Source organism: Peromyscus maniculatus, chromosome 16 (assembly GCF_049852395.1).
Source record: "Peromyscus maniculatus bairdii isolate BWxNUB_F1_BW_parent chromosome 16, HU_Pman_BW_mat_3.1, whole genome shotgun sequence".
Lineage (NCBI taxonomy): Eukaryota > Metazoa > Chordata > Mammalia > Rodentia > Cricetidae > Peromyscus > Peromyscus maniculatus.
Window position 1 is genome coordinate 35,935,749 of NC_134867.1, and position 27,676 is coordinate 35,963,424.

Here is a 27,676-nt window from a genome sequence, read left to right on the forward strand (position 1 = left end):
ATTTTCATCTATTATAAAACTGAAGGAGAAGTGCCTCCAGCACGTAGCTTACAGTAAATAATACTGTACTGAGTTCCATTCAACTTAGTAGATAGCTACATTTCTTTCATTGAATGCACTTATTTCACAAGTTTTTTCCTCCCTTACAGGAGCAACTCACTGTTTTTCTCATGCTGCCAAGGGAACAGAGGTTTGCAAAACCTCTAGTGTGTGTGTGTGTGTGTGTGTGTGTGTGTGTGTGTGTGTGTGTGTGTGTGCAGTGCACACAAATGTGCAAGAGAGTTAACAAAATACATCATGGAGATAAACTCCTGCACACACATGTACACACACATCCATACTAACAAGTACATACAACACACAGAGAAACGCATATACACAAAGAACATGCTAGATGTTCTCTGACATGATATTGCTTAAGTCCTTATAAGTGTGCATAGTTTTTGAAAGATGTATTGTTTTGTATGCTTCAAACATGCTATGACATAAATAACATTTCAAATGCTGAGAACTTACAGAGCTCACTGTGTATACAGTTCACATATATGTGGTTTGAATCTTTCACACTATAATAAAAATGGTTTAGAGAACATTCAAAGAGTTTTTTTTTAAAACAATATATGGTCTTTGATGCAGCAATAAGTCAAAGGGATAAATATAGCTAGATTTATGATGGATCTACCCAGAATGGATAGACAGATATGGAACAATTTGGTATGTGGTGCTTGAACACTGTAGAAACAGAGATCCTTTTCCATAACTACATATCACAGAGCGACAAGGAAGTCATAGCTTGGCAATGACGGGTACACACATATACCAACTTTATTTATGTATCTCACTCCCCATCCTGGAGAAGAAAACTAAATGTAGCAGAAGAAAGAATTGGAAGCAGCGCTCCACTGAGCAAAGAAAGATAAGTAAAATAATGGAGAATGTATTTGCAAATCTGTGCCAAATGGAGGGTGAGACCCTTACTATAAAATAATGACAAGTCAACAACACAATAGTGAAAGCAGACAAAGTACACGAACTAAACATTTATGTAACCGCATCTCTGGTTACAGAGAAAAAGAGGTCACAACTGAGTCATGAGTAAGTATATGCAAACGAAAACAAAAATAACATGTTCATTTACCCACCAGACTAGAAACACTTAGCTCTGTTAAAAGGTAATGTTGGCTCAAAAGAATGTAATGACAAAAACCTAGAAAACACTTTAGGTTGTTAATCAAATTAAATTCAGAATGAACAGATACACTCATAAAAATGAGATACATCTCCGTTTAGAACATAACACTTTAGGCGACACTTCTAAATTTAAAAGGCAAGCATCAAATACCCTATCAGAGTCTGTGTTAGTCCAAGTGTTCCTGGCTGCTACAGAACACCCAAGGAAAGAACCTAGGTGAGGAAAGATCGCTATCTACTCATGGCTTCAGTCAGCAGTGAGCGGCTTCTGTGCTCCAGACCTGTGGTATTTTATGACAGAAGGGTGTGACGTAGAGTTCCTCAACTCATGACAGCCAGCAGGAGAGAGTCACTGGAAGGAGCACGAGACAGGATATGTCACTAAAGGCACAACCAATGACCTCCCTCTAATCAGTCACCCTTCTCTCCCACAGCTCCAACACATGCCAACAAATCTTTTCAAATGCTGAGTCTGCCAAGGGATTAAATTGTTCATTGGGCCAGAGCCCTCCTGATGTAGGCTCCTTTGGAAAACCCTCACAGACACACCAAGAGACTGTGTATTAACCTCTTGGCCCTGATAAGTGATAACCAAGATTAACTAAAGTCTAAAAGCCAAGGGGAAAAAAATATATGTGTAAAGAGCAAATAATATCAAAACAGGCAGGTTTTCATATAGCTATAGATATATAGAAAGAATTTTTTGGAAAAATACATGAAGATATTAGTGACATTTTGTGAAGAGCTTGGGCAGTAGAATTCAGGGTATTTTGCTATTTAGTTTAACAATTTGATTAGTTTTGCTGCTAAGAAAATATTAATTCACACTACATGTTTAAAATTCTGATTTTATCACTAAATGGACTAAGACAAGTTATTTAACATTATGAGTCTCCATGTCCTATCTTGTAAGGTGGTCATGATGACATGCTGAGTTAGAAATCTCCTACAGTAGAGAGTGGACACAAAAGCATCAACCCAGCATTAACACTCATGTTTCTCTCCATAACTTATTTCTTTGAAAAATAAATAATATTTATTATGGGCTACCACAGTTAATTAGGAAAAGTCTGTATAAACCTTCAAAAATAGTTATGTCTATCCACCAAACTCTCCACATGCTAATTTATAGTTTTATAGAAGCAGGTTGTACTGTGCTATGACCCAGAAGGACTAGAGGAAATAATATGCATTATATTTCTCAAGAACTTAAAAGAAAAGATTTCAAATGCCTTCAGCTTAAAAAAATGAGCAATTTTGAGGAGACGGGCATGTGTATCCTGATTTCTATATTATTCAACATGTACATATGCACTGAGTCATTACATGATCTTCATATATGCACAATTTTTATGTTTTTATATATTAAACTTTCTAACTTAAATGTTATAGATATTTACTTTCCAAATACTGAGTTAATACAAGACAATTAATCTCATTTTATAATTTTTATTTAAAATTTATCTTTAGAATAGTAATTAATTACAGTAGATTTGGAGATAGGCTTGTCAAACAATGTATACATTCCTTTTGAAGACTCAGATATGACCCCTGAGGCTTTTGTCTCTTAAAAAATCCAACACAGTTTTCTTATTCAAACCTGGTGTCAAACCTTCCCAGTCCAAATGTGCCGATTCCTTGACAGCTTCATCTCCCATCAGAGGAGGCCAGCAGGTCTCCTGGATGCTACATTTCATATTTTCTAATTTCTGAGCTATCATTCACCTCCAGGTCTCCTTTGAAGATCAGCCTGTAGGGTTCCATCTTTGTTGTTGCGGATATATGTTTACTGTATTTTATTATTTTTTAAATGTATGATTTCAGGGTCTTGATGCCAACCATGATGGAACAGAACTTAACAGATGACTCTCATGGCAAAAATGTCACAGCTCCAAATTAGAAGTGGAAAGAGATTTTCATTTAGTCCAATCTAACTTATAAACAAAACCAAGTTGAATATATCAATTAAATCCTTCATGTTTTAAGCCTTGTTTTAACTTCCTTGTACTATATATATTACAAATAAATATGTATATATAAATATGTATTCCTTGTAATATTATATATTATATATATATATCTTTTCATCCTGAAACTTTGATTCCTATATTAAGTATAATGCATCATAATAATTTTGGAAGTTTTAAATAAAATATACTATTTTAGTATTTATTCATCATAATTTAACAATGAATTTATTTGCCGGAGGAATTCAATAACTGAGGTGTCTTGTTTTATCTTCTGAGAACAGGGAAATAATACAATGGCAGTTTTTATTCCTTCAGACATGATCTATAGATTTTATCTAATTGCACCCAATACAAATTAGGAACATTGCTTCATGCAGAATTCTGTGCTGGACTTTATCCTCAAACCCCAGAATTCCTTACTCTTTTAAAGGCTTTCAAAGTAAATTCTGTTTTATCAGTAACAAAAGCAGGACACTGATGTTGTTTTCCTCTAAGATTCAAAATAAACTTGCTTTAGACCTGATAACCAACTGGCTCATTGACTATTAGTTTGCTTTCCTGAACTTTGGTTTCATCTATGAAGTGTCTGTATGCAGTGCAACAGGGCTCATCTGGCCAGCCTTTCAGTTAAACACAGACTCCTCAGATACAGGTCACCCCCTTTAAAGTTCATTCATTCTAGAGAGAAAACAGATGTGCTGAACATTGTTAGAACTCACCATCACTTACTCCACTCAGTCTAGATTTAAGTCATTGATTTCATAAAGATTGACTAAGCTCCTGGGACCGGTGCCCAGCGCTGAAGATCAAAGATGGCATGACAGTCGTCCCAGGACTTAAGGTCAAGACAGAGATGCTACGATGGTGACCGACATTTGTGCATTTGTATACACACACACACACACACACACACACACACACACACACACACACCACTCCACATATATTACCTGCATTATCTCGTTTAATTTCATGTAATCTTTATGCAATGTTGAGATTCCCTATTTACTATTTTCACTTTATAAACAAAGAAACTGAGGACCAGTTAAGTAATGGGAACACATTGACACAGCTTCTAAGTTCTGAGCCTGAATTTGCCCTTGGAGTTTACTGGTTTCAGTCTCCTTTTGAGGGTGATACAGCTTGTCAGCTGCTCGTACCTGTCTAGGCTGCTGGGGAAGAACAGAGTGAGGACTGAGGTCAGGAAAGGCATTAGAGTGAGACCCAAAACAATTTTATATTCCAGCATTCTTTCAAAAAGTCATTTTAGTTTATGGAATATTTCTTTTTGGCTGAAAAGGGGAAACATTTTTAATTAGAAAAGTCATGTTGTCCTTTTTATTAATCTGTGGTTCCTCATTCCTAGAATTGAAACAGAGAGTCTAGGAGTGGCAAGATGGTTCAGTGGGCAAAGAGCCTGCTCTAGGAGCACGGTGACCTGAGTTTGAATGCCTGGCACGCAGGTCACAGCTGCGTGCACTAGTGTGCATCTCTAACCCCTGCTGTGGGGATGTGAGGAGAAGAAGATCCCAGGTGGCGGCTGGCCAGCCAGTCAATCCCAAACACGACAAACTCTGGGTTCACCGAAAGACTCTTTGCCTCAAAAAATTACGTGGAGAGCAATTGAGGAGAACACCAGATGTGGATGTCTAACCTCCATACCCCCCCCACACACACACACACACAAGAGGGAAAAGGGAACATGGTCTTTTGGATTTTATAAAAGTCGATAAGGTGATAGATTTTTGTTGTTATGACTTTATGTGTTTAAACAGAAGATACCCATTAAATATGTCACCATCCATAGGACAATTGCATGAAAAGGAGAAAATAACAACCTCAGTCGTCTCAGATCATGACTGGGTTAAACACTGGTGTCACGGCCTGCGGGTGACTCTCCTCTCTAGATAGGTAATTCCCACTCCAGTAAGTCTGTCTGTCTTCATAAGCAGGCCCACACTGAATTTGCCTTAAAGCATTTAGGGCTCCTGCTGTTATCCAGACTATGTTAGTCTTTTCCCGTAGATGTCGATATTCTGAGAGCATGGCAAATGTCTTATTAGTCTTTGCAGTTGTTTGCTTGCATTATATTTAATAAACTAGTGCATAGGGAACGTATTTTAGCATTCCTCACACAGCAACTCCCCGGAGTGAATTCACACTTTCTAATGTTTACTTTACCCCTCACCACCCCCACTGAGTCCAGCAAATTTCTGCATTCTCTCCAGGTACTTCTAGTGATAAACCCACTCATCACTATGAGTCTCAAGCACAAACTTGAGTTCATTTGTCTCAATAGAGCTCATCTTTTTTTTTTCCCTAAACATATTGCCTCCTTTTAAAATAAAGCAAATGTAATGGCTTTGCCAGAATTTAAATATCCTTAGATTGTGAGCCATAGAAATTGCATTGAAAACCTGATCCAGTTACAAATGAAACATAATAAAATGGGTGATTTATTCTATATTTGGGTATTTTCCCAGGCAGATAAAAGCCACAGTCCATTTAAACTTTGTAACTCAGAGTCTCCTTAGGTGCTCAAAGAGAAGGTTTACAGTCTTAGAAATGTGGTCAGTTTCTTTTCTTGGCAGAGGAGGACGAGATCTGGGGAGCTGATGAATTGAGTTATAGTTGTCATTCTAAGAAAGAACTTACCGTCCCCTCTCCCCTTTGAACCATGACTTCATTTTAGATGTTTATTACAACCCTATCGCCTAACATTGAATGAAGTGACACACCAGTCTCCTCCTCTGCAACAGCTCTCCTGGGCATCTCTCCTGGTCCTCAAGGCTGCTTCCTTCCTTCTCACCCCTGCCCCATCCTGGTACCTCTGACTGAACTTCTAGCTCTAGAGATCCGAACTCTAAAGTCTACAGCACATCACTCCATTTCTCCAGTTCAAGCACTGCTGTGGGACAGTCTGTATGTCAAATTGCTCTGATTGGTCAATAAATAAAACACTGATTGGCCAGTGGCCAGGCAGGAAGTAGGTGGGACAAGGAGAGAGGAGAATTCTGGGAAGCGGAAGGCTGAGGGGAGAGACTCTGCAGCTGCCGCCATGACCAGCAGCATGTGAAGACGCCAGCAAGCCACCAGCCACGTGGCAAGGTATAGACTTATGGAAATGGATTAATTTAAACTATAAGAAGAGTTAGCAAGAAGCCTGCCACGGCCATACAGTTTGTAAGCAATATAAGTCTCTGTGTTTACTTGGTTGGGTCTGAGCGGCTGTGGGACTGGCGGGTGACAGAGATTTGTCCTGACTGTGGGCAAGGCAGGAAAACTCAAGCTACAAATGGCGCCCAACGAGAGGGCAAGAGTTTCCACCTAAAACCTGAGAAAAGATTCTAAAATGGAGCTTAAAACAGCTTCCTAATTGTCTCTCTCAAATGAGCGGCAGCTGCCGGTTTGAGCTACTGGCGGGTTCCTAGCATGCAAGCTCGATCTGCAGTATGGCGGGAATGAGGCCTCTGCAAGTGGCACATTAAGCTGCATGGTGGATTTAGCCTTTGCTAGTACAAAAAAAGAGGTTTCTGGGCTACACGCTGCTTGGATAAAAGCATAGACCCACGATGGCTCCCAGAGCTGGCGGAAAACGTACCACTGCCATGTTGGGAAGCTGAAGTGGGCGGAGCCAGCAGCCACAGCGCTGTTTCAGGCTTAGAAGGCTGCAGTTTAAAGCAATAGGCTCAAGGTAATATAAAACATAAGCCACATAAAGATGGCTACCACACAGAGAATCTGGATTATGTTCTCTTTGATATTCGTAACTGAAGAGAAATATTTGATTGCAAAAGCTGTTGAGTTATGCCAAAATGTGTGTTTTAAAGGTACCTTAACTTCAAAATGTGGATGTAAGGATATGTTGCTTTGGAAAGGAGGCTCTGCTTTTGTTTCCACAGAAAGCCAGAGGCTATGGATTTGTTCCAGATTAAGATACATCAGGTTTGACCAGCCAAGACCACCTGAAAGGTCTCCGATGACACCATGGCCCAGATGATCCAACATCCAGAATTGTTTCAAGGCAACTGGCTCAGACGATATGGTCTCACGGACTACTCCATGATCCTAAAATTTTCTTTGTGTCCCCATAAGATACAGCGCCCCCCTCCAGCAGGAAGTAGTAAGAGAAGCTACGCCCAAATTCCCAAATATACCAAGCTGACTTTGGAGATGTGTAAAAGTTAAAACCTTCCTTTAAAAAAAAAGAAAGGGGAAGTGCTGTGGGACAGTCTGTATGTCAAATTGCTCTGATTGGTCAATAAATAAAACACTGATTGGCCAGTGGCCAGGCAGGAAGTAGGTGGGACAAGGAGAGAGGAGAATTCTGGGAAGCGGAAGGCTGAGGGGAGAGACTCTGCAGCCGCCGCCATGACCAGCAGCATGTGAAGACGCCAGCAAGCCACCAGCCACGTGGCAAGGTATAGACTTATGGAAATGGATTAATTTAAGCTATAAGAAGAGTTAGCAAGAAGCCTGCCACGGCCATACAGTTTGTAAGCAATATAAGTCTCTGTGTTTACTTGGTTGGGTCTGAGCGGCTGTGGGACTGGCGGGTGACAGAGATTTGTCTTGACTGTGGGCAAGGCAGGAAAACTCAAGCTACAAAGCACAGTAGTTCTGGCTAGGGAAATGACCCAGTAGTGCTTGACTACTAAGTATGAGGACCCTAGTTTGCTACTCGGTACCCAAGGAAAAACAGTGCAGCAGCACATGCCATGTCCATCATCCCAGCACTTGGAAGGCCGGCAGGAGGAGTCCCAGTCTTGCTGGCCTGGAAGTCTGGACAAGTCATTGAGCTCCAGGTTCAGTGAAAGACCCTTTCTCAAAAAATCAGGTGGAAAACCGATGGGTTCCTCTTGCTGAACTCTTCCTCCACAGTCTCATGTTTGTACACATGTGCTCACATACACATGTGTTTGGTTTTTGCTCCAGAAAAACTCATTTCAGAGACTGGGGAGATGTCTCAGGGGTTAAACGTGCTTGTTCTGCAAGCATGAGGGTCTGAATTTGAATCCCATGCCCCATGTAAAAAGCCAGGCATGCCTGAGTGTGCCTATAGACCTGGCATTGGAGGGCAGCGACAGGCAGATACTGACAGCTCCCCAAAAAGATTAGGTGTCTGTCTCAGAGACCCTGTCTCAAGGCAATAAGGCAGAGAGTTATAGAAGAAGACCTCCAATGACCTGCTTTGTCCTCTGTATGTACACATAGGGACACATCCCCACACATTTACATGCAGCATACTCATACATGTGCAGAGAGGGGAAGAGATGGGGAAAGAAACACACACACACAAACCTCTCTCTCACCCCAACCCCAAAATACAGACTTTATTTTATGGCCTAGCATGCATTATCTTTCTGGTCCTTTTACAAACCCTTCAAATACTCCCAAGACTACCTTTTCCTCTATGCCTTTGGCCGTGTCCTCCTAAACTTCTAAATCCCAAGTCTGAGAAAAGAAAGTTGGAGCCCCTCAGAACTTGAGTTTCTGACAGAAGGATAACAAGATTTTTCAAACATCCCTTACAACCATCCATGTTTTTAGCCATCAGTTGGCAATGACCAACATACTCAGTGATAAAAGGATGTGGTGATATATTGTATACTCCAATAAAGCTTGCTTGAGGATCAGATTAGACATAGAGGCCAGACAGTGGTGGTACACACCCTTAATCCTATCACTCAGGAGGCAGAGATCCATCTGGATCTCTGAGAGTTCAAGGCCACACTGGAAACAGAGCCAGGCAGTGGTGGCACACACCTTTAATCCCAGGAAGTGATGGTATGGTGGAGAAAGGTATATAAGGAATGAGGAAATAGGAACTAAAGCAGTTCAGCTGAGACCATTTCGGGTGAAGACTCAGAAGATTTCAATCAGAAGATTCATGGAGTTGGTAAGATAAGAGGTGGTGGTTATGGCTTGCTGTACTTCTCTGATCTTTCAGCTTTAACCCTGATATCCAGCTCTGGGCTTTTTATTAAAAGATTTGAACAATTGAGAAAAGATTCTCACATCCTGCTGGTAATGTGAGAGATGTATTAGAACCTGACCTGGTAAGTATATTTAAATGCATAATGTCTACACCCTTGACCCAGTGCATCTTGTAATCTAACCTACAGAAATGAAGCCATCAATGCTTAAGGTTATGCTTACAACAGCAAAAAAACTCAGGTCACTTTGAATGTTTGTCAGGGAGAGATGGCTGCAGAAACACGACTTAAAAAGAACACAGGAATAAAATAGGAAGTAAAGGCTGTTATATTTTAACCTGTAAAAAAAAAAAGAAAAAAGAAAAGTGTGGGGGCTGGAGAAAAGGCTCAACAGTTAAGAGCACTGGCTATTCTTCCAGAGGACCCAGGTTCAATTTCTGGCACCCACATGACAGCTCACAACTCTCTGTAACTCCAGTTCCAGGGAATATGACACCTCTACACAGACATATGTGCAGGAACACCAATGCACAGAAAATAAAGTAAATAAATAAAAAGCATGGTAATTTTAATTGAATTTCAAAGTAACTTTACAAAAAAAGGGGAATTAAACCAGTAAAAATCTGTATAATATTGTAATTATTTCTTTTTATTTATTTATTTATTTATTTATTTATTTATTTATTTATTTATTTATTTATTTACTTATTTACTTATTTATACATACAGTGTTCTGCTTGCATGTGTCCCTTCAGGCCAGAAGAGGGCACCAGACCTCATTACAGATGGTTGTGAGCCACCATGTGGTTGCTGGGAATTGAACTCAGGACCTCTGGAAGAACAGCCAGTGCTCTCAACCTCTGAGCCATCTCTCCAGCCCAGTAAGTATTTCTTTGAGTATAAAAATTATAAAGAATACACACATGTTATCATTGGTCAACTTCCTCCTGGAAGTGGAAACAGGAGAAAGGCCTCACTAATTTTTTAAATGCTTCTCACTCTTACTTATTTTAACAAGTATATAGACTTTGGATTTGGTTAATTTTGATGTGTTATTTTTTTGTTTGCAAGCTTTTTGTATTAAATTAATGAAATTAAAACATAAACAGGAAAATATTTGAGGAATTAAAATAAAAACACGTATCATTGCATTGGAAATGAAGCAAGCCCATGCAGAGAGTATTCTCAGGCTGGAAAATAGAGTACTGTCTTAAGAGCTGAGGACATGCTCCTTCATCCTCCCAGTGGGGAGTGATCAGAATAAGGTTGCTTTGACTTCTTTTCAAGACCTTCAAAGGCCAGTGTGGGAGAACACGGTGTGACATGGCGAAGATTTCCCATTACTAACTCAAGCTGAAGATATAAATTATTTCATAAATGCTAACTTTTAGCACCTCAATAAATAGTATTTGGAAATATGTGACCACATCAGCAAACTGTCGGAAAATTTTAATAGCTATATAAGTGGAAAACATTTCTCAGAGAACTGCCGTTCCCTGTTTATCGTTAACAAAGAGGAACTTAGTTCTCTGACCTTGTAAGTTTAACTTGGTTGTAAATCTTATAAACCTAACCTATCCCAGGAGAGAGCTTACCCAACAAAGTGTGTTGGCGGTCATCTCTTAAGTGTCTAGAATGAAGAAATGAAAAGTAAAGATGGTCAAAATATTGAATTCCAAGATATAAATACATCTCATGGAATCCAGTCAGCTATAAACAAATACATTTCAATTATCTACTCAGAAATGTCTTGAAACAGTCAATGAAATCAAAGTGAATTTCCAACTGCTTTGAATTATTGGGTAATTACACCCAAGCAATTAGAGCTTTTTCAAAAGCTCTGAAAATTCTTTAATTACAGGTTATTAAAAGATGACCCAGTAGAAAACACTATAAATACCACATATATATGTATATCATCTGGAAATTCTTTTCAATTTCACATGTTAAAAAAGAGACACAGATGAGGAAGTAACAGCAATGTATGATTTAAATTTAAATCCTAGTCTAATTAACAGGTTGAGGAAGTTTTGTTTTGTTTTTTTTCTTTCTCTCGCTAGACTTCATTTTTAACAACCACGAGATAAAGTGTTGACAAAAGCAGACCGCTAGTTTAGACTGTCAGAGGAGGAAAGGTGACTGTAAGTTGACAGTGTTGCATCTATCAACCTTGAGTGCTCTCTGAAGATTTTCAAATAAGTTCCAAAAGCATCTTGAAAACAGGTATCCTATCTGTTTTGCCAATACAGAAACCAAGACTCAGAGAAGTTACTGAAGGTCAAGGGTAGGGCAAGCATTTGAAGCCATCCATCCCTGTGAGCTGCAAGTCAAGGCCCTTCAACCTCAGCTAAACTAAATAAAATTAAACAGATCCAGTTCTTGGTGTCCATTGTGCTCATATTACCTATGGATAGAAGTATGGATATAGGAGACTTGAGCATTAGACTCTGACAGCCTTCCTATCCTGCCTGCCTCCATCTCTGTGACTTCGGAAAAGATGCCTGTCATTTCTGAGCCTTGCTTTGTTCTTTTGGACAATTCCTGGTGGTTAAGTAAAACAGTGTTTAGGGATACAATGAGCAATCGTAAGTGTGTGTTCTTTAAAACTCGGCCCTTTTTAAGCATTTGCATTTACGTACAGGTATGCACACTAACACCACAATTGTGACCATTAAAGGAAAAGCACAGTGGCATTTTTCCCTCACGGGCTGCTGTGGCCACTGTCATGATGAGGAATTTGTGTTGAACTTCCCCCCAAAGAGATGAATTTTACCTCAAAATCATGGGTCAAAAATCAACTACTGCGGATATAATAACTGGTTTCATAGTGGAAGGGATTATAGGGAAAAAAAGATGAAAGGACTGGGAATATGGCTTAGTAGTTGAAGTACTTGATGCAAAAGCAAGATGACTGAATCCATGCAAATGCAGGTAGGGATGGGCTTCATTTGTAATTCCAGCCTAAGAAGGCAGAGGCAGGGCATCCCTAAAGTATACTGGCTTGAATAACTGCATGGGGTTAGCTTGAAAGTTGATGTTCCAACTCAAAGGACAAGGAGGAAGAATGACCAAAGAAGATTCCTGACATCAACCTCAAGCTTCCATATACCAAGGATGGGCGTGCACGTGCGCGCACACACACACTCCTACACACAAATGTGCACACACACAGAGAAACATACATGCACATGTGTACATATACCAAATAGTTACACATGCATGAAATGAAAAAAAAATATGGAGGGTTTAATATTTAAGAGAATTAAATATAGAGTTCAGGTAGGTGGCTTTTACATGACTGTAGCTAGAGTTTTCCTGGTCCTGTCTGGCCCACGGTCAGGACAAATCTCTCTCACCCGCCAGTCCCGTAGCTGCTCAGACCCAAGCAAGCAAACACACAGAGACTTGTATTACTTATAAACTGTATGGCCGTGTCAGGCTTCTTGCTAACTGTTCTTACATCTTAAATTAACCCATTTCTATTAATCTATAAGTTGCCACGTGGCTTGTGGCTGACCGTTATCTTAACATCTGCTTCTCATCATGGCAGCTGGCAGCGTCTCTCTGCCTCAGCCTTCCACTTCCCAGAATTCTCCTTTCTCCTTGTCCTGCCTATACTTCCTGCTTGGCTACTAACCAATCAGCACTTTATTTATCAATCATCCACAGCATATGACAAATTTTCTTTTTCTTTTTTGAGGCAGAGGTTTGCTACAATATCAAGGGCTGCTCTCAAACTCATGATCCTCCTGCCTCAGCTTCCAGAGTGCTGAAGTTATAGATGTACACCAGCATGTCTGGTTAAAGCAATATTTTTCTTAAATGTTGGACAATAAGAAAATAATCTTGATATCATTTTAGGTCTGCATGTCAATAAAGTAGAAAGCTGAATTATACAAACATCTTCTCCACAGAAGCCCACAGCTATGGTACACGTTTAAACTGTAAGAAAGGGTGAACATCAATGAGATGAGGACAGACATTACTCCAATAAACTCAAGTTGTAGTCCCCAAGGAAGATCCCTTCATTTCCATGAGAACTGAAGGGCTATTACCCAAATCTTAGGAACAGTCACAGCTTCACTTCTGACAGTTATATGCATGTGCATGTAATTATGAGGTAGCCTTGATATCTATTACAGAAAGTATGATGCAATTTGCCAAAGTTTTAACACTAAATGAAGTTGTGAAACCCACACAATGATATCATTCAAAGACAAAAATCTGTAACTCCATTTAGGTATGAAAGGCTACAGTATGCAGCCCCTTTCAATATTTCACAGTTTTGTCTTGCACGGTTAGGGCATTCGATGATTAAAAAAAAATGTGGTTTCCCTGACAAGAAGTCACTGTGCATTCAAGTTTGACATATTTAGACTAAGGATCTGAAACTGAGCCAGCAGCTGCTTGCTCCTTGGCTCTGGTACAAGCAGATGCTGGTTATAGCATCAATGCTTCTTTGCCACATGTGGAACCAAATGGAGCTTCCTCCATACTGATGTGTAATGTTTCAGAATGCTAAAGACAAAGCAAAGGCCTTAGGTTTTAGTCAACAGGTGCTGTTTTTTTTTTTTTACAGATACAGTAGTCCCATTTAAGGCTAAAGTAACCAGAGTGCTGTTCATGGTTACTTTTGCAACTTACAGTCTTCCTCAAGGGAAAGGATGCCAAGAGGAGAATGATCAGCCACAGGCAAGTTACTTAACTTGTTGGGCTACAGTTTCCCACCTGTGGAATGAGGTGACATTGTCTCTTTTGTGGGTTTCTATGTGAGGATGGACAGAGCTCTCAGTGAGCCTCGAAAACTTATGGTTTTATGTTAATACCAAGTCTCTTCCAGAGAGCTTGCTTCCAGTCATCCTCAGTACACCATCACTTCTTCCCACTTGAAATCTATCTCCTTTGTATCATCTCCAAATTAGTGTTTCCATAGGACATGGAACTGTACCCTACTATGGGATAATCCTTCTGTGTGCTGTGAATATGTACTGCTCTCATTGGTTAATAATAAAGCTGACTGGCCCATAGCAAGGTAGGATAAAGTTAAGCAGGACAATCAAACTCAGGACTATGGAAGAAGAGCATAATCAGAGAGATATGAGTCAGTTGCCCAAAAAAGCAAGATGTTAGAGGACAAGTAAAGTCATGAGCTACGTGGCAATATATAGATCAATAGAAATGGGTTAATTTAAATGTAAGAGCTAGTTAGTAATAAGCCTGAGCTATCAGCTGAGCATTTATAAGTAATATAAGCCTCTGAGTGGTTATTTGGGAATTGGCAGGCAGGACAGGAAATGTCTGTTTGTAGTATGTCAAACTCTACTGCTCTTCTTCTTTTACTTCTACCATGAAGTTGGGCACAAAGGTCTACAAGTTAGTTGTATGTATGGGCTCTCTTAACTTCTGCATATGCACATTTTCTCCTTATCGGGGCGGTGAGTTCCTTCATGCAGATGGCTATTATGTTACATGACTTTTATGTGATAAAAAGACAGGGCACTGAATACTGTCTGAAGTAGACACTCCATAGGCACTCACTTATCCTTTGCAGTTTAAAAGTGTCAGATGAAAGGATGGTTCTGGTAGTTAAGATATGTACTGGGCATAGTAAGCATCTATCTAGATTGTACTGTTAATTAGTGTTGCATATATTTTAGGGCTTCTTCGAGCTGAGAAACTATAGATATCAAGCACATGCTAAAAGCTATTGCTAGGTGGTAGTGGTATACACCTTTAATCCCAGCTCTTAGGGGGCAGAGGCAGGAAGATCTCTGAGTTCTGAGTTCAAGGCTAACCTGGTTTACAGAGCTAGTTCTAGGATGGCCAGGGGCTATACAGAGAAACCCTGTCTCAAAAAAGTTATTTAATTAGTCTTGCTGTTACTTAACATTTAAAATACAGATAGTGATTCAGTGAGAATTTGGTTTCAGTGATGAAAGTTTCTCTAAGATTTGGTGAGATTTTGAGTGATGAAATGATTTAAAAAAAAATCACCTCTTAAAAGTCTGCTAGGCAGTCTTCAGTATTGTTTCTAGAATATCATTACATTATAAACATTACTGTCTCCACATAAGGTCAGTGCATCAGTTTCACTAGAACATAAGACTTTTCCTTCATGAACAAAGCATCCTTGAGCTCTGAAGTGGCTCAGGTTTTATAATAGAGTGCAGCTGTGGCTCCAGGATGCAGCTGGGTTTCCAGCTTCTCTATTTCTGCAAATACACATACAATGTACCAAGGAATAAATGATGCCAATACCATAGACTGTTGAATTATAAGATTTGTTTTTGAAATTGCTATGTGTATGTCTATTCCTGCCTGAGTTCATACATCCTTCATCCCATGTGTGTGCCATCCCCCAGAGGGCAGACAAAAGCATTGGATTCCCTAAGCTGAAGTTAGATGGCATTATGAGCCACCATGTGGATACTGGAAATAAAACCTGGGCCCCCTCCAAGAGCAGCAAGTGCAGCCACCTGGGTTCTCCTTCACCAGCAGACTACAACATTCTGATAGTAGATGTTCAACATGTGTTCAACCTTCCATTTTACTACAATTAAATGTACTATTAGTGTTACTATGAAAAGCACCTTACTGTGTGCTAGAAACTATTAATATAATAATAAGTGCCATCTGGGAATTTTAAATAAGTACAAAATAGTGATTCTCAAACAGTAGGTTGGCATCAGGGTTAATTGGGGGAACTTTTCCAAACAATATCAACAATTACCCCTTCACACAGGAGTTGGCACCATCCATCAAGGTCTAACTTAAATGATTTTTAAGCTGTCCCCTAAGGATATGAACCAACAGAACAATAGTGACTCAAAAGAGCAAGATGCATCCATAAGGTTTTTAAATTTGGTGTAATTTCCCCTTTCTAAAGTAGTTATATTATTAAGCTTTTATTTTGACTTTTTGATGAGTAAATAAGCTTAATAGTGTGTCAATTCAGCTTTGAGAATGTAAAGTACAAAGTTGTGAAATATAGGCAATTCATGAGTTACACAAACTTGGATTTCAAATATCTCACTTATTAAAAGTCAGTTTTCATTGCATGCATGATTTTTTTTACTAATTGTTAAAAGTTCCAACTCTAAAAACTATAATAATTTGTGCATCAGTTGGGTCTGATGTATACTAATATGATTTTTTACACTGAAGGTTATAATATAATCTGTTCTAGGAACACACAAAAATTATCTGCATTATTTTTAAAATTTTAACATAATTTTGTATTACAACTTAATTTATAAAAAAATGCAAAGAAACACTTACAAATGTATGTATTTATAAATGCCTAGCTTTGCCACTTACACTACTTAGTGAATGAAGGCACAACATTCTTAAGGATTAATAATCACACAGAACCACTTCTCAACATCACAGATTTACTGTGTTTTGGGTAACATGAATTTCATCTCCTAGAGGCACCATGGTATTGGTTTCCAGGTGGCCAGTGGTTGGGGTAGGATTAGAATCTGGGATCCCAGTGGTTCTTAGGCAGCTCTGAGATGCTAGTTTTTCCAGCTTTCTTCCCAGTGTGTCCTATTCTTGGTTTACAGTACTACAGGGGTTTTTAAGGCCAAGCACAAATGTTAGTATTTCATCTCACGGGTCACTTTATATAGACCACTGTCAGGATGGAAATAAAATGGCCAGTTATCATTATTTTCATTTCTGAGGAAGATTTTTAACTTGACCAAAAGCTGCTTGTTTCCAATGATCCTTAGGCTGTAGCATATGCTCAATAAGATTAGAGCTCATAACCTTCTTTTCATTTAAATTATCGCTAATTCTTTTCCCCCTAGCATCATCTCAGATTCAACATTCTGTCCCTTTCTATAGCCATATGCATAATCTTTAATCTAAACATCTTAACTCTAACCTTAAATAACTTCCTAAATCATTCATGAAGCTTTATATGCATCATTCATCATTGGCAGTTTGTTTGTTTGTTTGTTTGTTTGTTTGTTTGTTTGTTTTAATGTGGAGCATTGCAACTCCAGGCCTCTGTGTACTCAGATGCCACACAACATCTGCCAGTTCCCAGGATCTTTAAGCTGAAGTTTCTGAAGGTTCTGGTTAGGGTTGCCTTATGCAGCCTGAGAAATATGTTTACATTCTATGGGACTCAAAAGCACCCTTGCCCAATATGGTTCTGTATATTTCAAAGTTTGTTAAAATGGCACAACTCATGTTACGTGTTCTTACTTCAACAAAAGAAAAGCAACATTAGGAAACTTTGGGAGGTGGTGAAAACATCTTTTACCTTGGCTTTGGAAATAAGGTCAGGGGGATTTACATGTGTTCAAGGTCATCACTAGGGCACATTACACATGTACAGTTCTTTGTATAACATGTCTCAGTAAAGATGTCAATAACAGGAACTAAAGCAGCCTGAGCTCTGAGAAGTCTACTGAAAAAACTCAGGCTGAATGTGTGCTATCAGACATTCCCCACATGGATCTTTTGTTCGTTGTAACACAAATATCTTGTGTATGTTTGGGGGGGGGTGCAGTCAAAAGGCATGAGTTAGTAAGACTATACAGAGAAAGGTCTGTTAGTTTTTCACCGAGGATCTATGCTCAAATCTTGGCTCTGCTTCATATGCATTGTACGGTGTTAACTATGTTACTTTGACCTTGTCTGACACCAGAAAGTTGTAGAAAGTGAGTTTATCTTGTAAAGAAATCCTGATGAGATGATATATCTAAGTAGCAAAAATAAGCACAGGTTTTACCTAAATATTTCCTTGGGTCAAGGCAGTCATTCATATCTCAATGCCACCAACATCTACTAATCTGGCTGGACCACCCATACCTAGAATTCAATATAAATATTTTTGTCCTCTGTCCATAAAAGTGATGATAGAGTCTTTTGCCAATTTTACAGCCATTAACTTCCATTGTATGTGCTAATGCTTTATCATGTTCTCATCCAACCTCTGGCACTACCTGAAAGTGATCCACTAAATAGGGGGTAGGACTGGGTGGTAGAACATAAACCGAGGAACATAAGTATCCAATGTCTGTTGAAAATGTCATTATTTAAAGTCACCATATGCAAGACTAATGGGAGAGCTAAGAATGTCCAAGAATGTCCCCGAGGAGAGTCACCAGCTGGACTTTGTCCTTACTTAGACAAGAGTAGGGGAGAGAGTAGCTTACATTTCATTTGGCTTAGGGTAATGGGAGCAAGCAATGAAATCTAACTCCTAGGGAATCTTTCTTTCAAAATAAAATAGTGACTTACTGCCTAGCCTGGCCTCTGTGCAGCCTGTGAGAAAATACTAGAAGTCAGTTTTCGTCATCCATCGCTATAATCCCCTTCGAGGGAAGAAAACAAGCAGTTACGAGCTTGTTATGCAACAGGTGGTTTCACTTGTCTATTTATCTTCACTGAGAATTACTCTTCCTACTTTACGACTGAAGAGGCAAGCTCTGATGGTTTACTTTGCCCAAGGGCACTTAGCTAATGAAAAGCAGAGTCAGGATACAGTCACTGTGCTCTGTTCCAGCCCATTTCAGGAAAGCCTTGCCTCTGTCTTATCCGAAGATTTAAGAGGTTTGAAAACCATGGTAAATTGGTAACATGACTTAGTCCTTATTAAGCCAATATATGCGGAACATGTAAACACTCATTTGATAATAACAACTAACAATTGAGACAAGCTCTTTTACTAGACCTGTTTGTAAATGGTTAGCCTAAGACTCAAAGAAGTGAAGTAACTTGCCTGGGATCAGCATCTAGTGCCTAAGGAGCCAAGATTTGAATCATAGACTCTGTTTGAGCCAGTACATAATAGAGACTGTAAATGTGTGATTTCATTGTTTTGTTTAATGTAAAATCTGAATATGTTCATAAGAAACTGTTATAGAAATGAAATAGTCATTGAATAAAAATAGCAGCAAGTTCAGTAACTTGTAGGTATAAGGATTAAAAGGTGAATGGTTGATAGCCCAGATAGAATAAAGTCTCCTGATCTCTTTTTTACAAATTGAGTCTTGCTGTTAACATACTAGATTGCCACAATTGTGTCTAGACTTCCCAGAGTCTTCTGGTGGAATGCCCAGGAGAGGATTGAGATGCATCAAAATCTACGGTAAAGGAACCCCTACCAGGGTCTTTTAATTTCGAGGGGAGGCATTTGCACTCCGGACTGCTGCAGGGTTGTGAGAAGCTGGAGTATGGGAAACTCAGACCACGGGACATCTGGTCTCCCACACAGACTCCAGCTTTTGTTTTCAGCAAGTCATAGACATTTAGAACCAGAAAGAGCCAATTGAGATCATCTGGTCAAATCTCTTTATCTGACTGCGAAGGAATTTGAGGAGCAGGCAAGGTTAAGTGTTTTCTCTAGGGTCGGAAAGCTAATTAGCAGCAGAGCAATAAATCACGCTCACGAACAGACATGCTTTCAGAGTGAACTCAATAACTTGTACTGTATGTGACCATAAAGAACACCCAGGTAGCTAGACAAATCCCCAATGTATCTGTGACACAGATGTATCTATGACATAGACAAAGATCTGTGACATAGAGGATACAGAGCAAAGTCTTTAAAACTGAGCACCCGTATCAAAAACCTTTAAAATGTGCTACTTCGAGTCACATCATTATCAGTAGGGCTGGTGTTCCTACTAACAACTTTCCATCCAAAGTTTTAGGTTTAGTCATAGTAAATACCCTAGTCTTTTCATCTCTTCCTTAATACACACACACACACACACACACACACACACACACACACACACACATACACACACACACACGTATATACTCGTGTTTATATATAATCAGATTATTTAAATATTAGGGATATAATTATTTTACACCAATAATCTTTGTGACACAAATCGTCAAAATGTGGATTTTTAAAAATTTTATATTTACAGCATTAACTTTTACTAGAATAGTTAGTGTTGCAAAGTTTTTTAAAAGGAGTGAAAGGTGTTTTCACATGAGGCTTCTTGTGAAAGTTCATTTGTCTCAACTTGTTAAATAGATCCATCTAAAGATCCAAAGATTTGCCTCCCGGGAATATGGTAAGAGCCAGGGATGAAAGGGAGACAGCGGTGAGCAAACACCATCCTCCACGATTAGAGAAGATCTGGGAAAAGCACAAACAACCATTGAGTCAGAAGTCGATAGCACACCTCGAGTTTCCCACAGGAGAAAATGAAACAGGAGGTGGACACATGAACAGGATTCAAAGCATGGAGACTTCCTGATAACAAGATTGAAACCGTTTCCATGAGGAAGAAAGCCAACACCAATTAAGATGTCAATTCAGGGGGGAAAACAGGAATGAGATGCACTGTGAGAAAAAAAGTTAATTCTGATACTCACAAAAAAAAAAAAAAAGTCGTTTTATACCAGTCATTCCCAAATTCTCACGATGACTAATATTTACTCCAAAGGTTTACCTATTACCACATCTGGTGTTTTTGGCATGCTTTAATGATGAAGTTCTCCATCTAACAATGTCTTTTTATTTTAGGAAAAGAGTGAATGCAATAGGGAAACTGGTCAGCTGCATATATTTAATATAGGATATGAGGACAAATATTTATGCTATATGCCTAGGGCAGGGGATCCACTTTCTAGTAACTATTTATGATTATACAGTATTCAGCTTTCAAGGACTCTTCATGCCTATTTAATGGCAGTTATGCTCAGGTTTTCCTAGGAAGCATTCACAATCCATCATTGCAATTTAGCAGCCATGTTGTCCAAAAAGCCCAGAAGCATGTCTAATCACATGAAGAGGGCTGTGCTTGCTTCAGGGACATACAAAAAGCATAACATTTCCCTCCAAGGGGTTATTGAAGATGACAGTGTTTCCTTTTACCTCAACATTTTTTTTAGTGCATTCTCTAAAGCACACATTTTTCAAGGTGCTCTCTGTAAATGAAGTGACTGATAATCTAGGAGCTCATTGTTGTTGTGTGGTGCATGTGTTCATGTAGAGGCCAGAGGTCAACACTGGATGTCTTCCTCAATGGCTCTCACACTGAACTTGGAGTTCAAATTCAGCTGGACTGTCTAGCAAGCTCCCATGGGTCCTCCTATCTTGGTGTCTCCAGAACTGAAACTACAGGCATTTTACTTGGGTGCTGGAGATCAAACTCAGTTCCTCACGCCCACTCATCAAGCACTTTACTAAGTTATCTCCCAGCTCGATTATGTAGGTTTTATTTAAATCTCTGAATATCTAGAAAGGCTAATGGAAAATCTCTCAGCAACTCAGACACCTAACAAGATGATCAACAAACTAGCAGCTATTTGTTGCAAATGCATTATTTGATAGAGTAGGTGCCAGTTTGCTCATGGTTCTAAATATTAAACCCATTTGATTCATTCATTTGTCATAGTAACATTGTTAATAATATCTATCCCCGCCCCCAATTTTTAGGAGGGGAAATTAGAGAAAGGTAAACAGTTTATCATTAGTCAAAGCAACCCTATCTTAAACCTCAGCTCTGGTTAAACTTTTAGCATGGCACTTGTCCTTACTCAGGCTTTCAGTAAATATAGTTTTCAGTGAAAAGTCATTCCAGGAGAAACGATAAACATAAATCGCCCAATAACAACAGTCAGGTTCATGAAGAGTTTCTGTGCCCAATGCTGTGATTAGAAAAAAAATCAACTGCCCAAACTCCAGTTTAACTTTTAGTTTTAACAATTCCTAAGGTACATATTGTTTCCATTTAGTGAAGACTGGGATGTGGAAATAGCTAACACCTTTACCATAGACACGTTGAACAAATGGTTTGCAAGGATTCAAGTTCAGTAAGGCTTGATGCTTCCTATAGGAAATCAGTAAAGACAGGCTCTGAGGAGATGCGGGGACCATGATTATTCTAAGCTACACATAGATTATTTTCTTTTCTAACAGAGCCAGCTATCAATGAATACTTGTTAGTTGAATGATATTGTGAGATATTTGATCTCACTGAGAAACTCCAAGAGTGTGTTAATAAAATTAACCTTGGATCAGGAGGCAAAGCCAGGGACTAGTTGACAAAAATTAGCCATAGAGAGTACAGAGGACCAGGGAGATGGATAGAGAGATGCACAGGAAGTAGTAGGGAGAGACTTAGAGATTTGAGGTCTTTTTTGGTCTGGGACCTGTGGAGAGATGCACTTGCTGGGTCTCAGATAAAAAAAGGGTAGGTCAGCTGGTCGCTCCTCTCACCATCTCTTTGATCCAACAGGTTTCACCCCAATATCTGACTCCCAAGTCTTTATTGGTAATAGAACAACTTAGATAAAAACAACAAAATGATATACCTGTTTGAACAGATAAATTCAAGGTGCGGATTACCTGTGAAGAGAATTCCCTGATGATAAAAACCCTTAAAGGACACTGAATTAAACCAACTAATAACTCCAGCTTCTAATGCAGCATGTTTAAGTGTTATTTGTCATTACAATATTTTCACTGTTGAGCACATCACATGAAGAAATCATTTATTAAAATGAATTCCAAGCTGAAGGTAAGGACACAATGTGAGAAAGCTACATAAAGCAGCCCATGCTGAACTGTGGCAAGATGGGCTGAGCATGGGTTGCCAGTGTGGGGAGCAGATGATGTGAACAAATGATCCTCCCAAGCAAGAAGAGTGGGTTTAATAGAAATTACCAAGAACTTTCTACAATTTCCACAGTCACTTGCAATAATGAAATGCTGTCATCTAACACACACATTTTTGAAGCCCCAGTATTTTATAAATAACCCAGGCTTGCCTTTGGACATTTGAACATTACTCCAGCCTTAGCCTCCTGGGAGCTTAGAATACAGGGATACCACTATGCCTAGTTTCAATTCACAATTCAACCAATTTTTTTTCAGTAATCAAATAGAAATCAATATATTGAAGTCATAAGAGAATTTGAACAAATAACTTTTGTTATAATCCCATCTTGCTCCAGAAAAAATATTTATTGTGTGATTTTAGTAATTTTCAATATTATTTACCTTATCATTTCATAATCCTTATCATAAATCATTTTACATGTTAAAGTTAAAATTTTAAATTTAAATAATGTTATTAACTTCAGTCACTCCCATAAAATTAATTCATGATTAGGCTACTGATATGACTTATCTGTTTAGTTTTGTTATTGTTTACAGCCATAAAATATATAGCCTCAACATTTAAGCTACAAATAAGAAACTTTCTTTGAATTATAGTGAAATTTTTATCTTGTAAAAATCAATCTATAATCAATATTTTAAAAACTCCGTATAAATCACATACTTGATAATCCAAAAACTATCTTCTGTAAAAAGTACTTTGTATCAGAGAAGGACCAAGGCCTAAACTTTTTTTATATTTTGTGCTGGATAGTTTATATCAACTTGACATAGGCTCAAGTCATCTGAGAGGAGGGCATTTCAATTAAGAAAATACCTTTATAAGACCAGACTGTAGCAGGGCTTGTAGAATATTTTCTTAACTAGTGATTGATGTGGTGGGGCTAAATCCCTTGTGGGTGGAGACACCTCTGGGATGGTGGTCTTGAGTTCTATAAGAAAGCAGGCTGAGCAAGTAATGAGGAACAAGCCAATAATTACTCTATGTCCTCTGCATCAGCACTTGCCTCTAGGTTCCTGCCCTGCTGGAATTCCTGTCCTGACTTCCTCCAATGATGGACAGATGTGGAAGCATAGTCAAATAAACCTTTTCCTCTCTACTTTGCTTTTGGTCATGGTGTTTCGTTATAGAAATGGCAACCCTAACCAAGACACATTTGTTTGTTTATTTTGTGTGTGTGTTGGGAGGTATGTGCAGGCAGCACAGAGAAATACATAAATCACATATAGAGCTTGAAGAACAACTTGTGAGGGTTGGTTCTCTCCTTTGACTGCGTGTGTTTCGGGTTGTCAGGCTTCCCAGCCAGTGCCTTTCCCTGCAGAGCCATCTCTCCAGCATGGCGGAGCCCTTTTAACACATTTCATTGTTGGGCAAGGTGCAAGGAAAAATGGGAAACACCACCACTTGTGACTTTTCAAACAAAGCAGGAATCTTTGTTTCCATGGGAAGATTACATATTAGAGATCATCTCTTCCAGGACAGAGAGGCTGGAAACTAGATGATATCTCTAGGAAAGTTCTAGACCTATGAATTTTACTTCAGAAGCTTACTAGAACTTCATTATAGCATTTATTAAAATTAAAACATCTTCTGAAATATGGTCTGTAAACAAATTTTACAGCACAAATATTTTGACCCTGTTCCCAGTAGGGCTTGATTCTTTGTATGTTGTCTTAGTTGGATGATTGTGCTTCATGATATTAAGTGAACTTTACTTTGGGGCTGTGAGATAAGATCAGAAATCTATCCTGTGAGGGATACTGTGAACTGATTAATAGAATTTTGAAGTGCTGTCACTAAAAGTCTTCTCAGGCACAAACTTGACAGGAACCTCCTTCTACTTGATAGCCCTCTTTCAAACTCTGTCTTACTCAAAGTAAAGATCTATTGGGTTTTAGTCGAACTGCAAATCCTACAATTGTGTGCGTGTATACATATGTATGTATAGAGTCTTTCGTGCAATTGTTTTTCTTGCTACAAACATGTAGTAAAAGCATCAATGGATTTCACAGTACCTACTTCAAGGCCTTCTTATCTGTGTTACTGTGAGAGGCTTGTGACAGAAAAGCTACCTAAGAATTCTCAGTGAGGTGTCAAGCAAATGAAAGCCATACTGACATTCCACAGACAGACACAATTATCTTTATTTCATTCAATTCAGTCTTTAGCATTAATGATGATAAGAATAAAGTATGTGAGTGGAAGCAGTTAAGGATTTTACCATCTATCAAGGTTTAAGATGAATAAAGGACTTATTTTGTGAAATGTTTGTTTTCATTTCGGGACCTAGTTTTACATCTGTTTCTTAGGCCAGAAGCTTGTAAATGGCTCACAGTGTTCATGAATATTCTATTTTCTGACAAAGACTTCACTGACACGAGTGAAGAGCTTTGGCCCTGCATTAAGTACATATTCGAATCCACCTTCTGCTTACACATGCATGAAGTCAAAAAGAGCTTCTTTTAGAGGCAAGCAATGCATTTACTGTTGTATGGTTGCTAAGACAACTGTTGGCAAAATACATCCTGTAAATGTTTGGGACTATGTATTAACTCATACATTCCCTGTACCCTACACAGCTGTGAAGCATCCTAGAAGCAAAGACAGATCTGGGCAACTGGATGAATACAATAGAAATCAACATATATAAGTCACTCTAGAGGGTATGAGAATTTCCTTCCCTCAGCTTAAATGCTCTGAGCTCGGTAGGGAGAATGTTATGATCGAGACTGTTTACAGCAGAGAAAACTGAGGCTACAGCATTATTCCGTCATTTACCCAAGCATGTAATGATAATGAAAGGAAGAACCAGTTCAAACCTATGTGTCATCTAGAGGCCAGAATCTAGTCATTGGCTCCTTTCTTACATCCATACTATTTCATGACATAATCTGGGTGCCAACAAACAGGTAGCAACATCAGGCATTCTAAGGGTTCACATTATTCAGTTGGTGATATTTAACTCTGTCTTATTCTATAATAGCCCTGTGAAGTTTTGGAGAGCTTATGGCCTAATTTTCAATCTCTTTGGAACCGCCAATAATTGTCAGAGGCAGAGGTCTGTTCATTCACCAGTTGGATGTTAAAGTTTTGGGAGACCCAATCTCAGGGAATGGGAAGAGAGAACTGCATGTCAAGGGCAAGAGAGAGCTTATCCATGCTTTGAGCTTGTCCAAGTTTTCATTTTCATCAGTTGAGTAGCGATCACTAATTATCTTTTTTCCTATCTTCAAGCAAACACAACAGTCTTCTTTATGACAACATCTAGTATTTTGAATGAAGTAGATATTCTCAAACAACATAAGTGGGAAATGTCACTTTCCTGCTTAGGATTTGTCAATATGTAAACATACTATTTAAAACAGCAGTTCCTACTATAGCAACATCGCCTGCTTACTTTAGATGTGTAAAACTGGAAGATACCTGAAATACTAACTGTAACCCAAACTTTCAATATCTGAAAACAGTGTGTGGATCAGATAAAATAGTTTCTTCTTTCTCACTAACTTCCATATACTTAGAAATCATTTCTATAGTTTTTTTTACTATTTTTCAATTTAAGAAATTTTTTTTTTCTTCATTCACATCAATGAAATTTTGCCCACATGAAAGTCACATACCTTTATTACGTGATGCTTTTCCTGGAATGCAGGAATCTTAAACATTTGGCACCAGTATGTTGTGCCTTTATTTGGAATGGGGACCTGTCTTAAGAAGAAGGAGAAGAAAATAAAAAGTCACATTCAGTTGACATGGCATTAAATTTTTTTTTGTTATCTTATCTTTTTTTTTTTTTTTTTTTTAACAGAGCTGAGGACCGAACCCAGGGACTTGCACTTGCTAGGCAAGCGCTCTACCACTGAGCTAAATCCCCAACCCCCGACATGGCATTAAATTTAATAACATGAGCAAATAGTCTTTTACAAACTTCCAGTTAACTCATCTCTTTGTTTAAAAAGAGAAGAGGAAAGAAATAAGGAAAGAAGAAACTTACGTCTTGATTTACCAGATCAAAGTATGGGGAGGCTGCAGACAACACATTGGCTTTCTCTGGGTTCAGCAACCGCAGACTCCTTGTGCCTCGATTTGAGTCATGGTACTTGGGACCAGATTCTCCAGGATCTTCATGGTGGTAGGCCCAGATAACTCTCACTGTGCTGTCCTGGTAATCAGACATAGGTACATTATGTCTCATAAGGGTACTTTCCTTGCCGTTGAGTTATGTTTAAATGACTCTACTTAAAGCAGTGTATAAGAATGAAGAAATGAGAATAAAGATATTTAAAGTATCCAAAGAGTTGATTCTAATCTCTCCTGAAGAACCCTAAAATGATCTAATTCTAGCCAAACTAATCAAAATAAAAAGCAAGAATATTCAAATTAATAAAATTGGAGATTAAGAGGGGGAATGTTATCAAAATATAATCCAGAAACTCAGTAGAGAACCCCTTGAAAACTGATATTAATAAAATGGAAAAAAATAGAAGAAATGATAAATTTCTAGATATACATGTGTTATGTAGAAATTTCCTCTTGAATAAAATCTTCCATCTTTGAAGGACACTCACTAATCTACAGGATGTTATAAAGTGAGGTGAAACATTCTGTCCTGGAAGTAACTTCCTTAAACACGAAAAGTAAACAATTCAAGAGCTTCAGGAAGTCCCTGAAATTGACCAGATACTCTAAGCTCCTCCTTCCCCAAGTGTATATGAGCACTAAGGACTTCTGAGAGACACACTCAGACAAATGGAGGCTCTGAGAATACTTTCTAACCAGCTGAGCTATTTAAAAGATTCAGACAAGCTGAACTATCTAGAATAGGCTCAGTTCCCATCTGCCCATATACCCGAAAGAAGTAGAGAGCAGTTGAGCTACTTAGAAGATAGAGTCCAGCCTGTCCAGCTGCCTGCAAGTTGTACAGTGTGCCCCAGGTTTCCAGCTTTCATAAGCTGTGACCCATGCTGAGGCGAGC

General features: G+C 38.7%; 1 protein-coding gene across 1 annotated transcript in view; it reads right to left on the reverse strand.

The window, feature by feature from the left end:
* The window catches only part of Moxd1 (monooxygenase DBH like 1), an 83,524-nt gene that overhangs the window by 32,388 nt on the left and 23,460 nt on the right, over window positions 1-27,676 (reverse strand). Inside the window, exons 3-4 of the mRNA XM_006986693.4 lie at window positions 26,696-26,863; window positions 26,322-26,405 (exon numbers count right to left, since the gene is read on the reverse strand). Coding sequence (XP_006986755.1) covers window positions 26,322-26,405; window positions 26,696-26,863 — 252 coding nt within the window. The remainder of the gene's footprint in view (window positions 1-26,321; window positions 26,406-26,695; window positions 26,864-27,676) is intronic.